The sequence below is a fragment of the Brettanomyces bruxellensis genome, chromosome 7 (assembly GCF_011074885.1).
Source record: "Brettanomyces bruxellensis chromosome 7, complete sequence".
Classification (NCBI taxonomy): domain Eukaryota; kingdom Fungi; phylum Ascomycota; class Pichiomycetes; order Pichiales; family Pichiaceae; genus Brettanomyces; species Brettanomyces bruxellensis.
Window position 1 is genome coordinate 1000261 of NC_054688.1, and position 18210 is coordinate 1018470.

Here is an 18210-nt window from a genome sequence, read left to right on the forward strand (position 1 = left end):
AATGTTGACGTTCGGAGTTGACAAATGTAGCATATTAATCTTGATTTGAACACAAGTCCGAAAGAGAAATATGGATTTTTTTGATGTCATGTTTCTTTAAAAGCTCAGAGAGCTATTATCCGACATGCATTAATCAATGAAAACTGCTTCACTACCATACGGGTTCCTTTAATAAAAACCAAATCGAGAAAATTATATTAATAGAAAGTGAAGTTTCATCAGAAATCCTTGATAGAAAGTGTAAGCGCTTACCTTCAAGAAAATAATGAAAAAGTAAATAATCGAATGAGCAAATATGATAGCGCCATCTTATAATCTTTTCTAAAAGCTAAGGTACATTAAACAATCTTTAGCATTTGTTTGTTCTTAGCACATTATCGTTCTTCTTTTATTTATGTCATTCTTTAAACCTTCTCATCATCATCTGAGGAGCTGGTCTTAACATGCTGCTGACTGATATCAACCTCATCGTGCAACTCAGCAGACAATTCTTCCAAAGTCTTTCTCTTAGTCTCTGGAACGAAAATGGTGCACACGCAACCAAGCAACATGAAAAGAGCAAAGATTTCCATGACATGAGGCAACCAACAGTTCTTTGGTTTACCATCTCTAGCACAGTTGTGGTTCTGCAAAGTACCAATACAAGTCTGAGCAATAATAGCACCGACCTTACCGGCAGCAGCAGACATACCATGAGCAGTAGATCTGTATCTAGTTGGGAAGCATTCACCAGGAATGACGAAAGTGGTCATGTTAGGTCCAAAGTTCTGGAAGAACTGACACAAGACATAGAGAGCCAAAAGAGCATGATCCCCAAGCTTGTGGTATGCAAAGCCAATGATACAGAACAAAGCAGTCATAATGATGAATCCACCCAATTGAATTGGCTTTCTTCCGACAAAGTCCATAGTAGCAACAGAAGCCCAGTAACCAGGAATAGAACCAGCACAAATAAGAATCAAGTTACCGGCAGCCTGATTGTACAAAGAGTAATAAACGTTCTTTGACGAAGCAAAACCGATAGTCTTCAAAATGGAAGCAGTGTTCAAACCAAGACCGTAATATGCAACATCAAGTGTGAACCAGGAACCAGCAGTACCAAGCAAAATCTTTCCATATCTCCATTGACCGAAATGTCCCCAGAAGTCCTTCCAACTTGCAGCTGGTGGGTTATACTCCTCTGGAGAAGCAGATGCAGTAGCCTTCAAAACATTAATATCTCCCTCATCTGCATTACCGTGCTTACCAGCAGTAAACTTGGCAGCATCGGCAGTAGCCTTCTCAACCTCCCTGGAAACATCGAAAGTATATCTTGGAGATTCTGGAATAGTCAGTCTGAAATAAAGAGCAATCAAACCTGGGACTGCACCAAAACCAATAAGGATTCTCCACATCTGGTCACATGCCTTGACACAAGCAGCGTCACATTTTGAAGACGAAGTAGCATCAATAAGATCACTCTTGTAACCGGCAACAACAACAATTGCAACAATACCAGCAAGCAACTGACCCCAACCTTGGTTGGCAAACACAGCACCCATGATAGCACCTCTCCACTTGGTGGTAGAGAACTCAGAAGTGATGATAGAAGACAATGGATAATCACCACCGATACCAATACCCATGATGATTCTGTAGAATGTCAACAGCCCAGCAAAATTAATACCTGGAGAATGGCCAGTAGTACATTGCAAAATGGTAGCACAAATCATGATAATCAACTCAACACCGTAAATCTTCTTACGTCCCAAAACATCGGCAAGCCAACCGAAACCAAGTTGACCAAGAACAGTACCAACAGATGTAGAAACCTTAAGTAAAGTTTCCGTAGAAGATGGAATCGATCCACTGTAGAAAGCCTGTGTAATCATTGGAACACCCAAGTTAATGGAGAAAATATCATAAGCATCAGTCATGAAACCAACACCAGCAACACAAATTGCTCTAACGTGATACCATCCAAACTTGGCGTTATCGATCTTTGCCAAAGCAAGACGTCTTCTTTCAATTGGGTCATCAACATCAGCAAAATCATTGACGAAATTGTGGAAGGCGGCATTTCCACCTGAAGTTTTGTATCCAGACATTACGTTGGTGAAAAAGGGATTTCCTTAAACTTTTCTATTTATCTGTTTATAATAACTGTTGTGTGGTGTGAAACTTAAAAGATTAATGTTCTAATAAGTTTTAAATATGCAGTTGAACTAGTATTACTGAGTATCACTCGGATAATATTGCTGGTTCACAGAAGATAAGTAAGAATATGATTCAAGCTTGCGGAGCAAGATGAAGAAAGAGAATAAAAAAAAAGGAAAAAAGTATCAACAAGAATTAAGGGTGCGTGAATTAAGTTGACAGATCAAGTCATACAGTTAAAAATATGAGAATGATCATCAAATATATACTAATTACCTCTTGACTGTAGTGGAAATGTCTAAAGAATTTGAAGTTCGAATGGAAATACCATATGCAGAAAAATGAATTACATATTGGCAGCACGAGGCAAGAAAAAAGCAGAGAAAAAAACGATCTGCATCCCCCAGCCTTGCCGAATAAAGCACTGTATTCTTTATATTAATTTCGGCAATCGTCTTGATCACAATAGCTTTATTATTTTCTAAGAATAAATACATTTTAACAGCTCTCTCCCCAAGTATAAAAGCTGTAGAGAGCACAAAACAGCAACCAAAGATTATGGACCCCCCATCTCGTTTTTCTTTATCTTTGCACTCTTGATGTTTGAAATGTGCAGTGAATCCGGTAAGAACCCACGTGCGCTTGTTCAAGTTTTTTTTTTTTTTATTCTAGGCTGTGCTATCAATTTTAACAATAAAATGGTTTTAAAATTATGCATTGTCTCATCGTTTTGGGAAACCAGTAATCGAGGAGAATTCACTTTTCTTTTTTCAAGATTTACACAGCCACACGCACGTGGGTCCAACGATAATATGAGATGCCATTTTCTGTCTTCTCCTCCTTAAATTTTTTTTATCTATTATTTTTACATTTTCTTTTTCACTGCCGTAGGAAAGGCTGTGCCAGAAACAAGTCACAAATAATGCCTGACTTCAGAGTAATACAATTGTATCTTCAGAGTCAGAAAGCATATACATGGAAAATACGTATGTTGGATGTGGCGAAGGCTTATTATAACAAATACATTCCAACTTAGGAGATTGGTCCGAAGACCGAAGTATTTTATTATGATTTTCTGATATTGACTTGGAGTTTCTGAATTGCCTAAGAATTCTGAACTTTTCATGTTTTTTTCAATTCTCCCATCTGTCAAGCTTTGCTTACGAATTATCTTAATGTCACGGTTATCTTCAAGCATTTGATTGATTACGCTACCCGTTAACGAAAGAAAAATCATAAAATCTGAACCACCCATGTGGTTTGCCTGTAATTATCATATTCATTCCAGTTCAATTTAGTATTGTTTGGTCTCCGTTGTTTGAGACTCCGAAGAAGCATTGTTCTGATTATTTTTTAGTCGGTCTCCACCCTACGACTATTTATCATACTAATATTTGACATGTTTCTCTCCGTTTGTTAAAAGCCCGTACCCTTAACCTAAACGCATTTTTGCCCGTTGAATCATTTGCACCGTTGTTTATCAGTTGAAGACCACCGATGTGTGTGAAATTTCGTGAAATCTCTTTTTATAACTGTATCTCATCCCATTACACTTAATTGCATATGTTTATCTGATCAGATTTGTCACAGCACTTTGGATGTATCTATTTTTGCATGGATATTTATTAGCCCCGTGCGTGCCGGCACACCTAGCATTGTTTGCTTGTTCACCGATATATATATATTTTTTTTTTTTTAGACCCGCAGTCATTCTCTATTCTCTATTCCTTTTTTTTATGCTTCTTCCTCCTGTCGCACGTTTTCGGGAATCCCATTAAACCACTGAACGACATTTTTTTTCATAGAATGGTTTATTTGGTTGTGAATTTGAAGGTCAAACCCATTCGGTGAACAGTTCTTTATCATGCTTGAGGTTTTCCATATCAAAAACTAATTTCTGAACTTTTTGATGTCTTCTTCGATCAACACTACCCTACCCTACCCTTGCATCTCGACTCCACTTCATGAAGGATCTTTTGAAGTCGGGTCGATCGACTTTCTGATGAAATTAGACCCGACGGTTTTTTTACAATTTTGTGTTGATCAATATCAGCATAGTTAGCCCAACTCTCTATATTTTTCCGCCGAATCGGCCCTCCCTTTTCTGTGTATGCTTCTATCTTCGTCGCTACCTTTACACTTATTGAAGCGTTATTAATCACTTATTTTATATTTCATCTTTTGTCACTGTTCGCCATCATTTTTCGAATTGTTCTAGATGTCGAATTCAAATAACCTGCCACAGAAGAAGGCAGGTTCCTTTTCCCAGCGTTCCTCTTCGGGGTTAATTATACCTTCACTACAGACTTCACGTCCAGTTGTTGGAGTTACCAATTCAACTCTTGCGGTTGCGTCTACAAAAAGTGCTGGTAACACTACTAAAGGTGATGAATATAAAGGCTTTCATCAACATGGTAAAGATTCTCCTTCCAAAGATAGTAGTCTCCGTGAACTGTTTGAAAAATACCATGGCTCAAGTAAGTCCTCACAATCTGCACAATCCAGTGCGGTTGTTGGTGGGGAGAGTATTCTAAATAAGAATTCACACTTTCCACAGCTGTTAAATTTACCATCTAAAGACGTAAATGTGAATACGGAGCAAGTGCGTGCTCCAAGTCCGGCCTCAAATGAGAGCATGTTTAGGAAGAATCGGAAGAAGAAACAGGATATTGGCACAAAAACTTATTCCGGGGCTGGTGCCCTTTTAAATGATGAAGGTTCGGGAATTGGTGATGATGATGATGATAATAATAATAATAATGGTGATAATCATACTCATAATAGTGTTGAAAATAAGGAAACGAACGAAAAGCATTCTAGTTCCATTCAGGACACTAAGCATGTCGGGAATAGTATCACTGAGCTAAATAAAAAGCCTGTTCTTACCACAGATACGATATCTCTAAATGGAGACTCTGATACAGATTCAGACGCAGAAGCCTATGGCGATGATCTCGTAGCAGTTGGACAGCAGGAAGATATACAAAAAGAAGAATTGGTGATCGATGATGTGTCAACACCACCAAAAGAGCAATTGGTTGACTTATCAAGTCCTTCAAAGCCTTTGATTGAGCTGGACTCAGGAGATAAGTTGGTAGAGAAAGAAAATAAGGATGCGGATAATTCGCGGCGTCTTTCAAAAGCAGCATTAAAGGTTCCAAATCCGCCGAAGGAAAATCACACCCAAGAAAGTTTTGATTTCCAACAATTTATGATTCAGTTCAAGTCTAAAGAATGTGGACCTATACATCGATACTTGAGGTCCTTTCTAGTTCAATTTGCACAAAGAAATTGGACTGTTGATGAGCAAATAAAGCTAATCAAGGACTTTGAAATGTTTTTGCTTGATAAGATGCGTGGGTATTTCCCTTTCAACACAATGCAGAGTGAAGATGATATTATGAACCAAAAAGAAGGAATAGAGAAGTTGATTATGGCAAAACTTTATTCACAAACTTTCTCGCCTGTCCTGGACTCCAAAAAATTATCGCAGGAGAATATAAATGATCGCAAGAAGGATAGAACGTATGCCAGACAAGTTCGTCTGTATGATTGGGTCACGTTGAGGAATTTAGATGTTCCAACAGATATTAGTGCAGATTCTAATTTTGTCAGCTTAGCTTCGAAAGAATTAAACAAAGTTAACAAATATAAAGCACCAAGAGATAAAGTTATTTGCATTTTGAATTGCTGTAAAATTATATTTGGCCTGCTCAGGCAGCAGCAGAAAAAAGATGGTATAGAGGAAAACGCAGACTCCTTTGTCCCAATGTTAGTGTGTGTCTTATTTAATGCCAAGGTTCGCTTCCTTCCTTCCAATTTAATGTACATTGAACGATTCAGAAATGAGGACTTTTTGGCTGGTGAGGTTTCATATTACGTTAGCACTTTACAGATTGCATGTAATTTTGTGCGGCAGATTAGTGAGGAACAGATTACAGTTGATCCTGGAGAATATGAGAAGAAGATGGCAGACGCGAGAATACGTTTGAAGCAAGAAATTGAGAAAAGAAAACAAGAAAGGGCTCAAAGGCTGTCACCTCTACCGAAAAAACTAACAGATTTTATAAGCCAAGCATCCTCCGGATCACCTTCTGTGGTTTTGACTAAATCTGCTGAGATAATGAAGCAAAGTCTTTCAAATTCGTTAAGCAGCTTTTTTGGAGAGGGAGATGGAGATGACACTTCTGAAGTGAATAATCAGACTTTGGCAGAAAGCCGCAATAGTGGGCATAAAGTAGCAAGTCAGAGCACTCGAGAGCATCAAACGAAAAATCCTTATAAATCGTTAGTTGCCTCGGACAAGCAACTGGAGCAAATTAAAAATCTTTCTCTTGAAGAGCACAAGCAAGAGGAAGAAACTAAGAAAAGGACAGAGGATGTCTTTCAAGAACTGCAAAGCATGTTCCCAAAGATTGATAAAGAAATAATTCATGATGTACTAGCCACAACAATGAATAAGGATGGAAGTAACATAGGCGAATGTGTTGATGCTCTGTTGACCTTAGGCTCGGACTAGATTCGCCATATCTTTATTTGTGTTTAATGCGTTTACGGTGTGGTTGTATAACGTTTTTTTTGTGTTTATTGCATCTGTATTTGTTTAACATTCTTCACACGGCTTCTAATATTATGGAATAAGTATTATACTGAATGCAGAGCGAATAAGGTTTTGTCTACCGTTATTGTAGTGATCCATAAGTAGAAATGCGTTGTCTGAAATGGGATAAATTGCGCTTTGGTTTGGAAGACCGAACTTTTGAAGGGGCAAACAAATAATAACGCGAAGTGTGAAAAAATTCAGCGCGAACAATGAATTCGGAATTTTTAAATATGACCGCGTTTTTCTTGTACCTTTCCCTATTTATCTACCAACACTATTCTATACTATTTATCTAGCGAATTACTTTCTTCAAAAGAAGGCATGCATGTGTATAAATTACATAGTATCATACTTAAATCTGTGCAGGTATGTATACATAGAGTTTGGTTTAAATTATCCTTTATCGGAGTGGTTCTGTTATTTCTGGGCATCTATATTTAGTATAGGAGAGGAGCAAAAACGCGTTTGGGAAAAAAGAAGCGCGTTTTTTTTGAGCACCCCGCTATGAAAAAAGTCATTATTGTCGAAGAATAAAATTCACACTGCTGAAAAAAAAAATTATCACTATTTGAATAAAGCAGCAAGCAAGGAAGAAATAATTGAATAAAGGAGGCGGCTCAATGAATAGTGTCAAAGAAGTAGACTCACAGTAATTATGGTCGTTTTATTTATTAACTGTTGTAATAATTACTTCTTTCGATTATAATTATTCCCGATACAGAATTATAAGCACCCAATATAGTCAATCTAGATCTTTACAGACTGTTATCACGCGAAAACACATCTTCTGATACTACAGGCATGCTTTTGCCCAAATTACATTTCTGTCTCTTCCGCCAGATAGATATATTCCGGACTTTCCATATTCTTCCTACTTTCACCTCATTCTTACTTGGTTCTAATACCTTCTTTTCTTCCCTCCTTGTTTTCTAAGGTTTCGTGATCTAACCTAAAGCAGGAAAGTTAAAGGTTGGCAGGCATCTCTTCAAATTATCATCACCCATACACTCGCTTACTGAAGCTCGCCTAATAACATTCTTTATTTATACCATATTCTTCGGTACATACAATCTTTCATCCAGCATGCCTTCATATTCTACTACTCCCTTGTTCTCTATTCAGGAGATGGCTAATGACAATCAGTCACCAAGAATATATGAAGACCGTTCTGGAAGGGGTCTGACAGGTTCATGTACAAAAGTTTCAAAAGAATACGTTCGTCCAACTCCTGTAAACAACTCCTTAAGTCGGTTCAAAAGTCATATTTCAAGTTTTGATGGTTCCGAAGAGGTCTACAGGGAAGAACTTAGAGTGCTCTTGTCTGTTATTGAGTCGTTTGACCCAAGATATGATAGCTACTTCGACAGTTCCATTCAGGAAGAAGATCCTAGGACAACTGCACACAGAAAGCAAAGAAACGACTTTTTGCACTCCTTGGTTAAAAAGATATTTCACAGTCACCAAAATCTAGCAAAGATTCTCACCTGTTCGAACGATCTGGGTCTAGTTCTTCTCAGATTCAGTGAGTGGTCTTTAAAGGCCCAGCCACTTTACACATGTTATCTTGAGCATTACCACCTGAATTCGGATGCTTCCTCAAGTGAAACCGAGTTAAGAATGCAGCCTATAGTAGAGATTCAGCGTCTATCGGATTTTATCGCTGTATCACGAAAATCGGTGTTCTCTTTAGGCGCACAACCTCAAATCAGACTTCAAGATATCATCTCAAATTTAGAGCTAGCCTCCGAGAGATTCTTAAGGTTGACTAAGAAAACTGTCGAGAGATCACATGGAGAAATGGCAAGGACATCACATAACGTCAGCTTTAGTTCAGTAAAGTCATTTGTTCAACTTTCACCTGTTTGCTCTAGTTTCGATCTTTCTAAGATTGAATCTGTATTCAGTTCGGAACTTTTCTACAAAAACGAAAAGCTTAGCACGGCAGTTCATTTTCAGACCGTTGATCTTGTTTTCTTTCAGGCCCCGTCCAGTAATACCACGATGTTGGCTCTTGTGAGAATTGAAGATAATTCCAAGAGTCTACTTTTCCCTCCATTTAGATACGGAGAGCTGGTTTTCTGCAAAGACGTTGACAATTTTGTTGTGTTATTGAGGCATTGTCTATCTTCTGGAGTTGATCTTTACGTGAGTCTTGATAAAAAGCATCCTGAGAGATCAACGCAAGCAAGATGTAAGCTTTTGGAGATGTTCCCTTCAAGAAATCCAACTCCAAGTGGGAGATACATTCCTCAAGGAGCAAATGGATTAGGTGTCTCACTTCCTATGAAGGAAAATGCTCCACCTAATGGGCTGCAGTATATTCCACCACGGAAACCAAATTCTAATATTCAGAGACAATACAGGCAGTCATGTACGCAAACAGATCCACACTCGAGTGTTATTTCAAGGCCTGTTGTCTCATCATCCTCGACCCTTACCAACTCTACCACTTCTTCAGTTTCAACCGCAAATAATGTTCCAATAGCTGGAACATTTGCAGCGCATCTCGCTAAGAAGCAGAGTATTCTGAGAAAAGCTTCAAACACTACAAAGTCTACATCTTCCCGCTCTTCATCAATAAATGCATCAAGTTTGGAGCATCCAGCTGACAGTGTTCAATCAGCACCAAATGTTCAAGCTCCTGATATTAAACTGGAGAACGCATGTGGCAAAAAAGATGAAGATGATGATACACTACATGGCAAAGATAATTCAATTGATGAAGTTGATGCACATTCTGATATTAATCCCGGTGATACTCTATCATTTACTCTTGATCCGAAGGATAACGCTGAGAAGGAGAAGCAACATGAGGAGAAAGAGCAATTCGATGAGGAAAGACATTCCACACACTCTGTTGATCTCACAAATGACAAGTATTCCGACAATGCCTGTAACGTTCTTAAAGAGGTGATGGATGACGAAAGCAGCTCTGGGGAGACACCGCAAATATCCTCCCCTGAGATGCCTTATGAGGAACAGCAACCAAGAAGGGAAAAAGCTTCAAGTATTGCAAGTTCCAATAATGATATCCCACAAGAATCTCATCAGCCTTCTTCGGAAAGTAGGGATGAGAGCGCAGATGAAGGTGATGATGTTACTGATTTGCAGCAACCTAAAAGTCTATCAAGGGAAGAAGAAAGCACTTCTTCCAGTAACACGTTTAGTCTATCTAAAACGATGTTCGATCCGGAGGCCTTTGCTAAGACTTATGAGGATGCACTATTGGACGCAGTTGACTTTGACAGCAAACCAAAAGCTCATAAATTTGGTTTCTTTTCGCATTTGTTTGGAAAGAAGCGCCATTCCAACAAGTTGAGGTCAACGTTTAAGAGTTCAGCCTCAGAAGGAAGTATTGCAACTTCAGAGGGTAAATCATTTAAGGGTGTGAAGACCGATGAAGATGAAAAATATCTTTTACTCCTGAAATCGATTGTGGCTTCTCCAGATCAATTTTACTTGCAGGACGTCAAGTATTCCGTTTGGGGAGAGAATGGTTGGTCTGAGGCTCAACTCGTGAAGTTGAAGTGGGTTCACTCCGAGAATCGTGAGAGATATATTGCTGGATATTTACTAGATGCTGGTAAGGACAGTAATGAATCAGATAGCAACAGTGTTGCCTTCTTGCTTCTATTTGGCAGAGAAACATTTGTTAGAAGGGCAGGTGCCTTTGATGTCCAAATTAGAAGCAAGAACTATCGTGGAAATTCGGTGATGCTCTTATTGAGAGCATCTTCCGTTGTTAATCTTCACAAACTTCTTGATATCTTTTCTTGCGATAAGGAGGCAGCTATTTCAAATTCGAGTTCCCAGCAGACTGACTTTAGCTTCATAGCTAATTCCTCTTCATCTCACACCGTTCTTTCAGAAATGGCAGAAAAAGACTCGGATCCTCTTCCACCCCCACCAAAAAAGTTCAATGTGGAACTTAACTCACAGTCACCCGTTTCCTCTATTGGAAGTGTGTCATGTAACTCGTCTACCTCTAACAAGAGTCATTCCTCTATGCTCAGGCATGGTGACAATATGGTTTTAGTTTATCATTCACTAGTTAAACTATACAGGTTGAGCGGTAAGAGTAACAAAATGAAATCACTAGGAAACGTGGTTCTTAAAGTGGCGGATTATAATTCATCAACTGAAATGCAGTATTTGATTAGAAACCTCAAAGTTTCGATCGACGTTGATCTACCCAATGAAGCATTGACTGTTGTTGATTCAAGTAAACTTTTCCTTGATTTGTCTGCTGGAGGAAGTGATAATACACCGAACACTGGGTCGTATGTTCTCTCATTTGGAAAGGCCGATGACATGAATGATCTTTTAAATGTTATTGGACATCACGATAGATGATTCGGAGTTCTTTTTTTATAATTTGTACTTTTACGTTTTATGTATTCAATTCAGTTCGATTTTTTTTGGATAATAGGAGCCCTAGAGCTAAGCCCTATTTAAATTTATATACATGCAGAATAATTTAAATCTAAGCATCATTAGGCTTTCTAAAGCAGAGAAGAGACGAAGCCGACAAAACTCTTCGAACATCAACCTTCTCAACATCGTGGGTATCTTCAACTTCACCCCATCTCTTCGTCTGCATAACGGTTTCCAAAGTAGCAGCCCTTGCTAAATCATCCAAAGAATAATCAAATTGATCATCTGGTCTGTTCTTTCGCACAACAGCAACTCCACACAATAATGATTTGCATGTTAAGGTTGTTCTCTCTAAAGCTACAAGTTCCCATGTATCCAAAGAATCCAAAAATTTCTTCACCGCATTTCTTGTCTCTTCCGATTGTTTGTTTCCTACCAATCCGGAGACTTCAGTGTCCAATTCCTTTAAAACAATATTTTGCCCATCTTTGGAATACTGTGTAAAGAATTCTTCCATTTCTTTCTTCAAAGGATAATATAACTTTTGCTGCTCTTTTCTTAGTTCCCCCTCACAATCCTTTACTGGTGAAAAGACTAATAATGTATCTGTATCTAGATATTTCAGTAGCAAAGTTTTAATAGTTTCGGGATCACCTATCTTTGCCTTAGCATCCTCGTCACCGTTTGATTTTGCCAAATCAATTGCTCTACAACTTAATGAAGTTAATGTGAGAATGTATGGCCTTACGTGAAGTGATGGTAGCGATTTCCATTCGTTTGTCAACAAATATGCTAAACTCTGCTTTTCTTTTGGAATCTCTAACTTGAATCCCAATGGTGTTTTAATTGTCTTCCCATCAATCATAATTTTATAGACATTAGGTGTCTCTTCGCATGATACTTTTTCCCAAAACCGAGCAAGTCCTCTTTCAAGCCTTTCAGTATCAGAAACAGGTTTTTCTGGCGTGACTTTTGATCCTGTAGACCTTAACTGGGATTGTGTTGAAGTTTGTTTGGATGCACTGGCATATTTTCTAATCAATGTGGGTGTTCTCCGTGAATTAAGGGTAAAAAGTGCTGTCCTTTGCAGCATAAAACGGCTGCCTACCAAGGCATTCTTTGAAACTCTTATTGGAGCTAGCATTGCTACTTCAATAGAATGCGCTTCTGTTGATATTTAAGAGAGGAGTACTGAAGCGTTGGATCGGTGAAGTTAAAGACCGAAACTCGTCCGGTTGAAAAAATGAAAAAATGCCATCCTAAAAAAAGAGGTATTTCGCTACATGTGCAGTGTTGTTCAATGACGCGATATTTTGTTGTGAATGTGTCTACATTTTGAACATTTGGGGATATTATACCTGTAATTTCATACACCTGAACATTCATACCTCTTAATCGATCTTCTAAGAACAATATCTGTAAACAAATCATATATAATAATGCTTATTGTAACTGGAATATACAAATTAATTTCTATCCCACTTGTATTTTTTGGTATAATAGAAACGATTGGAACTCTGAACATTCTTTATTTCAGATCTACGACGAAATATTACAAGTTTCGCAGAACATCAATGTCACTAAAAGATCAAACAGCGCATTGTTATAAAATAGATTATTGTCAAAGTTAGTGTTACCAGATTTATATAGTGTTCCGATATTTAATGTAGTATGTAATAAAGAGTATGTATAATGATAGACAAAAGGGAATATCTTCACTTTATATAGATGTAGTTCTCGTATTGATCAGATGATATAACAATACCATCTTCACTTACTTGAACTCCATTGTTGGAGAGCTACATTGTTTTGACAATTATTGTATTGCATGATGTTCCAAAAACCAAACTTAGAAATACAGTAAGACAGCTATGTACAGCAAACAGAAATTAATATAAAGTCTATTCAAATATATATAAAATCAATATAATATGATATAGTTATATAAATGATTCATAGTGAATCCAAATTTAATAGCTATCTATATACGTACTTTCTTCTAACGCTAGAGAAATCCCTTGTGAAATTATAAAATCCAAATAGAGAAATCATAATTTTTAGGCGGCCTTTTTTTTTTTTTTTTTTCTGAAAAATTTTATTTGGGATTCGATCAACGGTATGAATGATAATTGTGCAATCATCCAGGTTATTACAACTGGTTACGAAATCAACAGCTGAACATACTGTTTACTTATATAAAGTCTACCGAATATGGATGGGCAACAGTCTAACAGGCAGCACAGAGGTGCTTCCAATAGGAAGACTGCAAAAGAGAAACTTCACAGTCAAGGCCACAATGCAAAGGCATTTGCAGTTTCTAAACCTGGGAAGATGAGAAGGCAGATTGCAAGATCTAGTGATATGAGAGAGAAGAGATTACATGTTCCTATGGTTGATAGGACACCAGAGGATGATCCTCCACCAGTTATTGTGGCCGTCGTTGGCCCTCCTGGTACCGGAAAAACAACTCTTATCAGATCTCTCGTGAGAAGATTATCAAAAACTACACTTACAGAAATCAAAGGACCAGTTACAGTGGTGAGTGGAAAGAGAAGAAGACTTACTTTTATTGAATGTGCGAATGACATGAATTCTATGATAGATATAGCTAAGGTTGCCGACATGGTGCTTCTTTTGATTGATGGTAATTACGGCTTTGAAATGGAAACCATGGAATTCCTGAATATTGCCCAACATCATGGTATGCCAAAGATGGTTGGTGTGGCAACGCATTTGGATCTTTTCAAAAAACAGGCAACCTTAAGAGCATCTAAGAAAAGACTCAAAAAGAGGTTTTGGACTGAAGTTTATCCCGGAGCAAAGCTCTTTTACCTATCGGGTGTTATCAACGGAAGATACCCGGATAGAGAGATCTTAAACTTGACCAGAATAATATCTGTTACGAAATTCCGCCCGTTAAAGTGGAGAAACGAGCATCCATACATGCTGGCCGACAGGTTGGTAGATTTAACTCATCCAGCCCTAATTGAACATGATTCCAAAGTTGACAGAAAAATCGCTCTTTATGGGTATTTACACGGTACTCCATTGGCCAAGGAACATGGCCGAGTTCACATTGCCGGTGTAGGTGACTGCACAATAGCAAATGTTGAAAAACTTCCAGATCCATGCCCAACGCCATATTTCGAGCAGAAGATGGATGAATTTGAAAGAGAGCAAGCTAAAAAAGCAAAAGAACAGGGCTTAGAGGCACCTACAAGAACAAGAAGACACCGAAAGAGACTTGATGATAAAAATAAGATAATATACGCACCGATGTCGGATGTTCGGGGTGTTTTAATAGATAGAGATGCGGTGTATGTTGATGTCGGTAAAGGTGGTGATTCAAATGGAGCAAAGAAAGATGAACTTACCACAAAACTTGTGTCGGATTTGCAGAATGCAGGAGAATTATTGGATTCTAGGGAGAAGAGCCAAAAGCAGAGTGCAATCAGACTTTTCAGTGATGGTCCTAATGTTTCGGAAGAAACTGTGGAAGATGCAGAAGACGATCATATATTAGAAGGCGAGAATGGAAGAAGCAAATTGAGACATGCTAAAGTGTATGAGATTGGGGAAAAGAATGCAGATAGTGTTAAGAACATTGAGGAGGACAAACAAGTGGGAGACAAACCTGCATTTGAATCTGAATCCGAGTTTGAGCTTAGTGAAGATGAAGAAAAAAGTGATTTGAAAAATGAATGGAAGGAAGTTGGTGGGAAATTAAAAAATGTTGAGGTTAAGAAGATCTGGGATATTAATAAGTTGATCTATATGAATAACATAGACCCGGATGATGCGATATTAAGATGGAGAAACGAGGAAGAGGAATTGGACAAAAATGAGGATAGCGATGAAGAATTGATAGCAGATAAAGATGAATTTGAAGGATCTGAAAATGTTGGTGAAGACGAAGATAAAGATAAGGGTGACGATGAAGACGAAGATGACTTTTTCCAAAAGAAAAATACAGGTGACGCAAACGAAGAAATCGATACAAACAAAATTGCCTTGAAGAGCTCAGATGAATTACGGGAGGAATGGAAAGAGGAAGGTAGCTCTATGGAGAGATTAAAGGAGCGCTTTTTCAAGTCTGCCAAACAGAGACTAGCAGAAGAAGAAGAAGACGAGGAAGATGGAGATTTTGAAGATTTGGAGGCAGATGAAAACAAAGAAGAAGAAGTTGAAGAGGAGGAAGGAAAGGAAGAAACAGAGGACAATGATTTTGTGGACTTTGATGAGGAAGAGAAGAAGGCAGAAAAAGAAGGAGAAGAGGATGATGATAATGATGATAACGAAGAAGAAGAGGATGTGGATATTAGCAATCTTCCAATCGAGGAACAAAGACTTTTGAATGCGCAAAAGAAGCAGAAGCTTATTGAACAATTTGAAGAGGAAGAAGGAGGAGTGGAAGGAAAAGAAGATAATATATTCACGGAGGAAGATACTTGGTATGAGTTCCAGAAGGCCAAGATGGCCCAGCAACTTGCTATAAATAAGCAAGAGCTCTCTGAACTAGATAATGAGACCCGTGCAAAAATTGAGGGATATTCTGCTGGTTCATATGTCAGAGTGACTATTGATAAAATGCCAATGGAGTTTGTTGAAAACTTTGATCCACACTATCCAATTTTAATGGGTGGGCTTTTGCAGACCGAGGAACGATTCGGATTCCTCAATGTGCGTATCAGACGGCACAGATGGCACAAGAAGATTTTAAAGTCGAATGATCCGCTAATATTATCATTGGGATGGAGAAGATTCCAGACGCTTCCTATTTACACTACTACCGATTCTCGAACGAGGACTAGAATGTTGAAATATACACCAGAGCATGCGTACTGTAATGCAACATTTTTTGGACCGTTGGTTGCACCAAACACCAGTTTTTGTGCAGTTCAGATGGTTGATAAGGACGATACTACTGGATCATTCCGAATTGCAGCTACCGGTGTGGTTGAAGATTTGAATGCGGATGTCGAGATTGTGAAAAAATTGAAGTTGGTTGGTTACCCATACAAGATATTCCGTAACACAGCATTTATCAGAGATATGTTTTCGTCTGCGATGGAAGTTGCGAGATTTGAAGGTGCCGCAATTAAGACTGTTTCCGGAATTAGAGGTGAAATCAAGAGAGCACTTTCAAAGCCAGATGGGTTCTTCAGGGCTACCTTTGAAGATAAGATATTGGCCAGTGACATTGTGATATTAAGATCATGGTATCCTGTTCATGTGAGGAAGTTCTATAACCCAGTCACATCATTATTGCTGAAGAATAAGGAAAATTGGAAAGGTATGAGACTTGTTGGCCAGATAAGGGCCTCGAGAGGTATTAGTACACCAATGAGGAAGGACTCGGCATACAAGAAGATAGAAAGACAAACAAGAAGATTTAACGGCTTGAGGGTTCCGAAGGAGATCAAGGCAAACCTTCCATTCAAGAGTCAAATCCATGAGATGAAGAAGCAGAAGAAGAAAACGTACTTGCAGAAACGTGCAGTTGTTCTCGAAGGTTCAGAAAAGAAGGCAAGAACTTTAATTCAAACGATTCAAACTATTAGAAAGGATAAGGAGGCTAAGAGGAAGACCAAGAAGAGAGCAAAGAACGAAGAGAGAAAGAAGAAATTGAACAAGCTGCAGAGGGAGATGGAAGACAGAAAGAAAACGAGAAAGAAGGAATATTTCAGAGAAAACGGGGGTAAAAGAAAGCTGGCAGCTAGTGAATCTGGTTCTGAGGCTTTTGGAAATAAGAGGAGAGAGTATTAAGTATATATAAGTGAGTTTTAATCTAATACATTTGTACGATCATATACCATAACGGACGGCAGATATCACATTTTGCACTATAAATAATATAATATCCTCGTTGGAAGAACTAAACAAGTTACATACACAGGCGAAACAACAACAGACCGTTAAGAAAAAAGCACATTAAGGTGAGTCAACAAAAAAGGAGGTAGGATGGAGGCAGGTGGTCTTTGTATCAATCAGATGTATTGAGAAAGCCATCTGAAACCCTCAGCATAACCCTGTCTCAACAAAATAGAGCACATGAAGACTTCCACAGGTCTCACACCATTGAGAGGAACTTTTCCCTTACCGGTAGTGTTGTACAAACCCAAAAAGTGTCTGAGCTCATTTTCACTGACGGCTTTTGGAGAATCGATCTTGTTTCCCAAAATGAGGAATGGAACTTTTGCCAATTCATCCATAGCAAATAGAGCATCCAATTCAGCTTTAGACTCTTCAAATCTCTCAGAGTCAGCAGCATCAACCAAGTAAACAATGGCGTTCACCTCAGGGAAATAGTCCTTCCATAGTCTTCTTGCCTGCTGGTGACCTCCCAAGTCAAACGTTGTGAATCTCACATTTCCTATAGATAATTCTTCAGAAGTAGGGTGTAAAGTTGGCTGTAAGGTAGCCATCCTATCATTTTTCAACATATGCAACAACGTAGTCTTACCTGCGTTATCTAACCCAAGGAACAATAGCTTTGCGTGCTTATTCCAAAGGCCAAGTGAGGCCAAAACATCTTGAACTGGAAAATAATTAGGAGAAGTAGTCTGTTAGTACAGATAAACTTTAGCTTAAGATAATATGACAAACAGGAAATGCTGAATCGACCCTACTATAACCTGATTTTCCTCAGTCTAACTTGCATTTGAAAATCTAAAGAAATCTGATGATCTTTTATTCGTTTTCTTGATCTCTTTGGCGTGTGATCAAACTCGAAGTCAGCCAAACCCATGCGACAATTATTCATATAAAATCCGCTCGGATATAATACTTACACCAATCCCAAATCCACATTTCTTTATGCTATTAAAATTCTATAACTTGATACAGTTCAGTGACTACAAATGCAAAAGTGAAGAGTTTGTTAGAGGGTGAAAAAAGGGGTGATCGCGCCGATCAATACAGAGTTGATAATATGTGCGTTGCGTGATAATGGCAGCTACTTTACGAAAGATAAAAAAAAAGAGAGAAAAAACTACGAAAATAAAAGTGATTGTGGTATGGCATTGACAGCAGCAGTAGAGCCGGTGTACGGATTAAAGTAATCCCTCATACAATATTAGACTATGCATGCAATTATA

At 38.3% G+C, this 18210-nt stretch overlaps 6 protein-coding genes across 6 annotated transcripts; 3 read left to right on the forward strand and 3 right to left on the reverse strand.

Moving 5' to 3' along the window:
• Positions 1 to 404: 404 nt before the first annotated feature.
• PHO84_2 (Inorganic phosphate transporter pho84) lies at positions 405 to 2087 on the reverse strand (the record flags this gene model as incomplete). The annotated part of the gene is made up of 1 exon (XM_041283403.1): positions 405 to 2087. One exon carries the CDS (start codon positions 2085 to 2087, stop codon positions 405 to 407), a length of 1683 nt encoding a protein of 560 aa, XP_041136755.1.
• A 2267-nt stretch (positions 2088 to 4354) lies between these two features.
• On the forward strand, positions 4355 to 6655 carry BRETT_004917 (uncharacterized protein; the record flags this gene model as incomplete). The annotated part of the gene is made up of 1 exon (XM_041283404.1): positions 4355 to 6655. One exon carries the CDS (start codon positions 4355 to 4357, stop codon positions 6653 to 6655), a length of 2301 nt encoding a protein of 766 aa, XP_041136756.1.
• Positions 6656 to 7822: 1167 nt separating this feature from the next.
• BRETT_004918 (uncharacterized protein) lies at positions 7823 to 11092 on the forward strand (the record flags this gene model as incomplete). The annotated part of the gene is made up of 1 exon (XM_041283405.1): positions 7823 to 11092. One exon carries the CDS (start codon positions 7823 to 7825, stop codon positions 11090 to 11092), a length of 3270 nt encoding a protein of 1089 aa, XP_041136757.1.
• A 130-nt stretch (positions 11093 to 11222) lies between these two features.
• BRETT_004919 (uncharacterized protein) lies at positions 11223 to 12257 on the reverse strand (the record flags this gene model as incomplete). The annotated part of the gene is made up of 1 exon (XM_041283406.1): positions 11223 to 12257. The coding sequence occupies one exon, from the start codon at positions 12255 to 12257 to the stop codon at positions 11223 to 11225; it is 1035 nt and encodes a 344-aa protein (XP_041136758.1).
• Positions 12258 to 13324: 1067 nt separating this feature from the next.
• BRETT_004920 (uncharacterized protein) lies at positions 13325 to 16879 on the forward strand (the record flags this gene model as incomplete). The annotated part of the gene is made up of 1 exon (XM_041283407.1): positions 13325 to 16879. One exon carries the CDS (start codon positions 13325 to 13327, stop codon positions 16877 to 16879), a length of 3555 nt encoding a protein of 1184 aa, XP_041136759.1.
• A 221-nt stretch (positions 16880 to 17100) lies between these two features.
• Positions 17101 to 17923, reverse strand: SAR1 (COPII coat GTPase; the record flags this gene model as incomplete). The annotated part of the gene is made up of 2 exons (XM_041283408.1): positions 17101 to 17651; positions 17905 to 17923. The coding sequence occupies 2 exons, from the start codon at positions 17921 to 17923 to the stop codon at positions 17101 to 17103; spliced, it is 570 nt and encodes a 189-aa protein (XP_041136760.1).
• Positions 17924 to 18210: the final 287 nt, after the last annotated feature.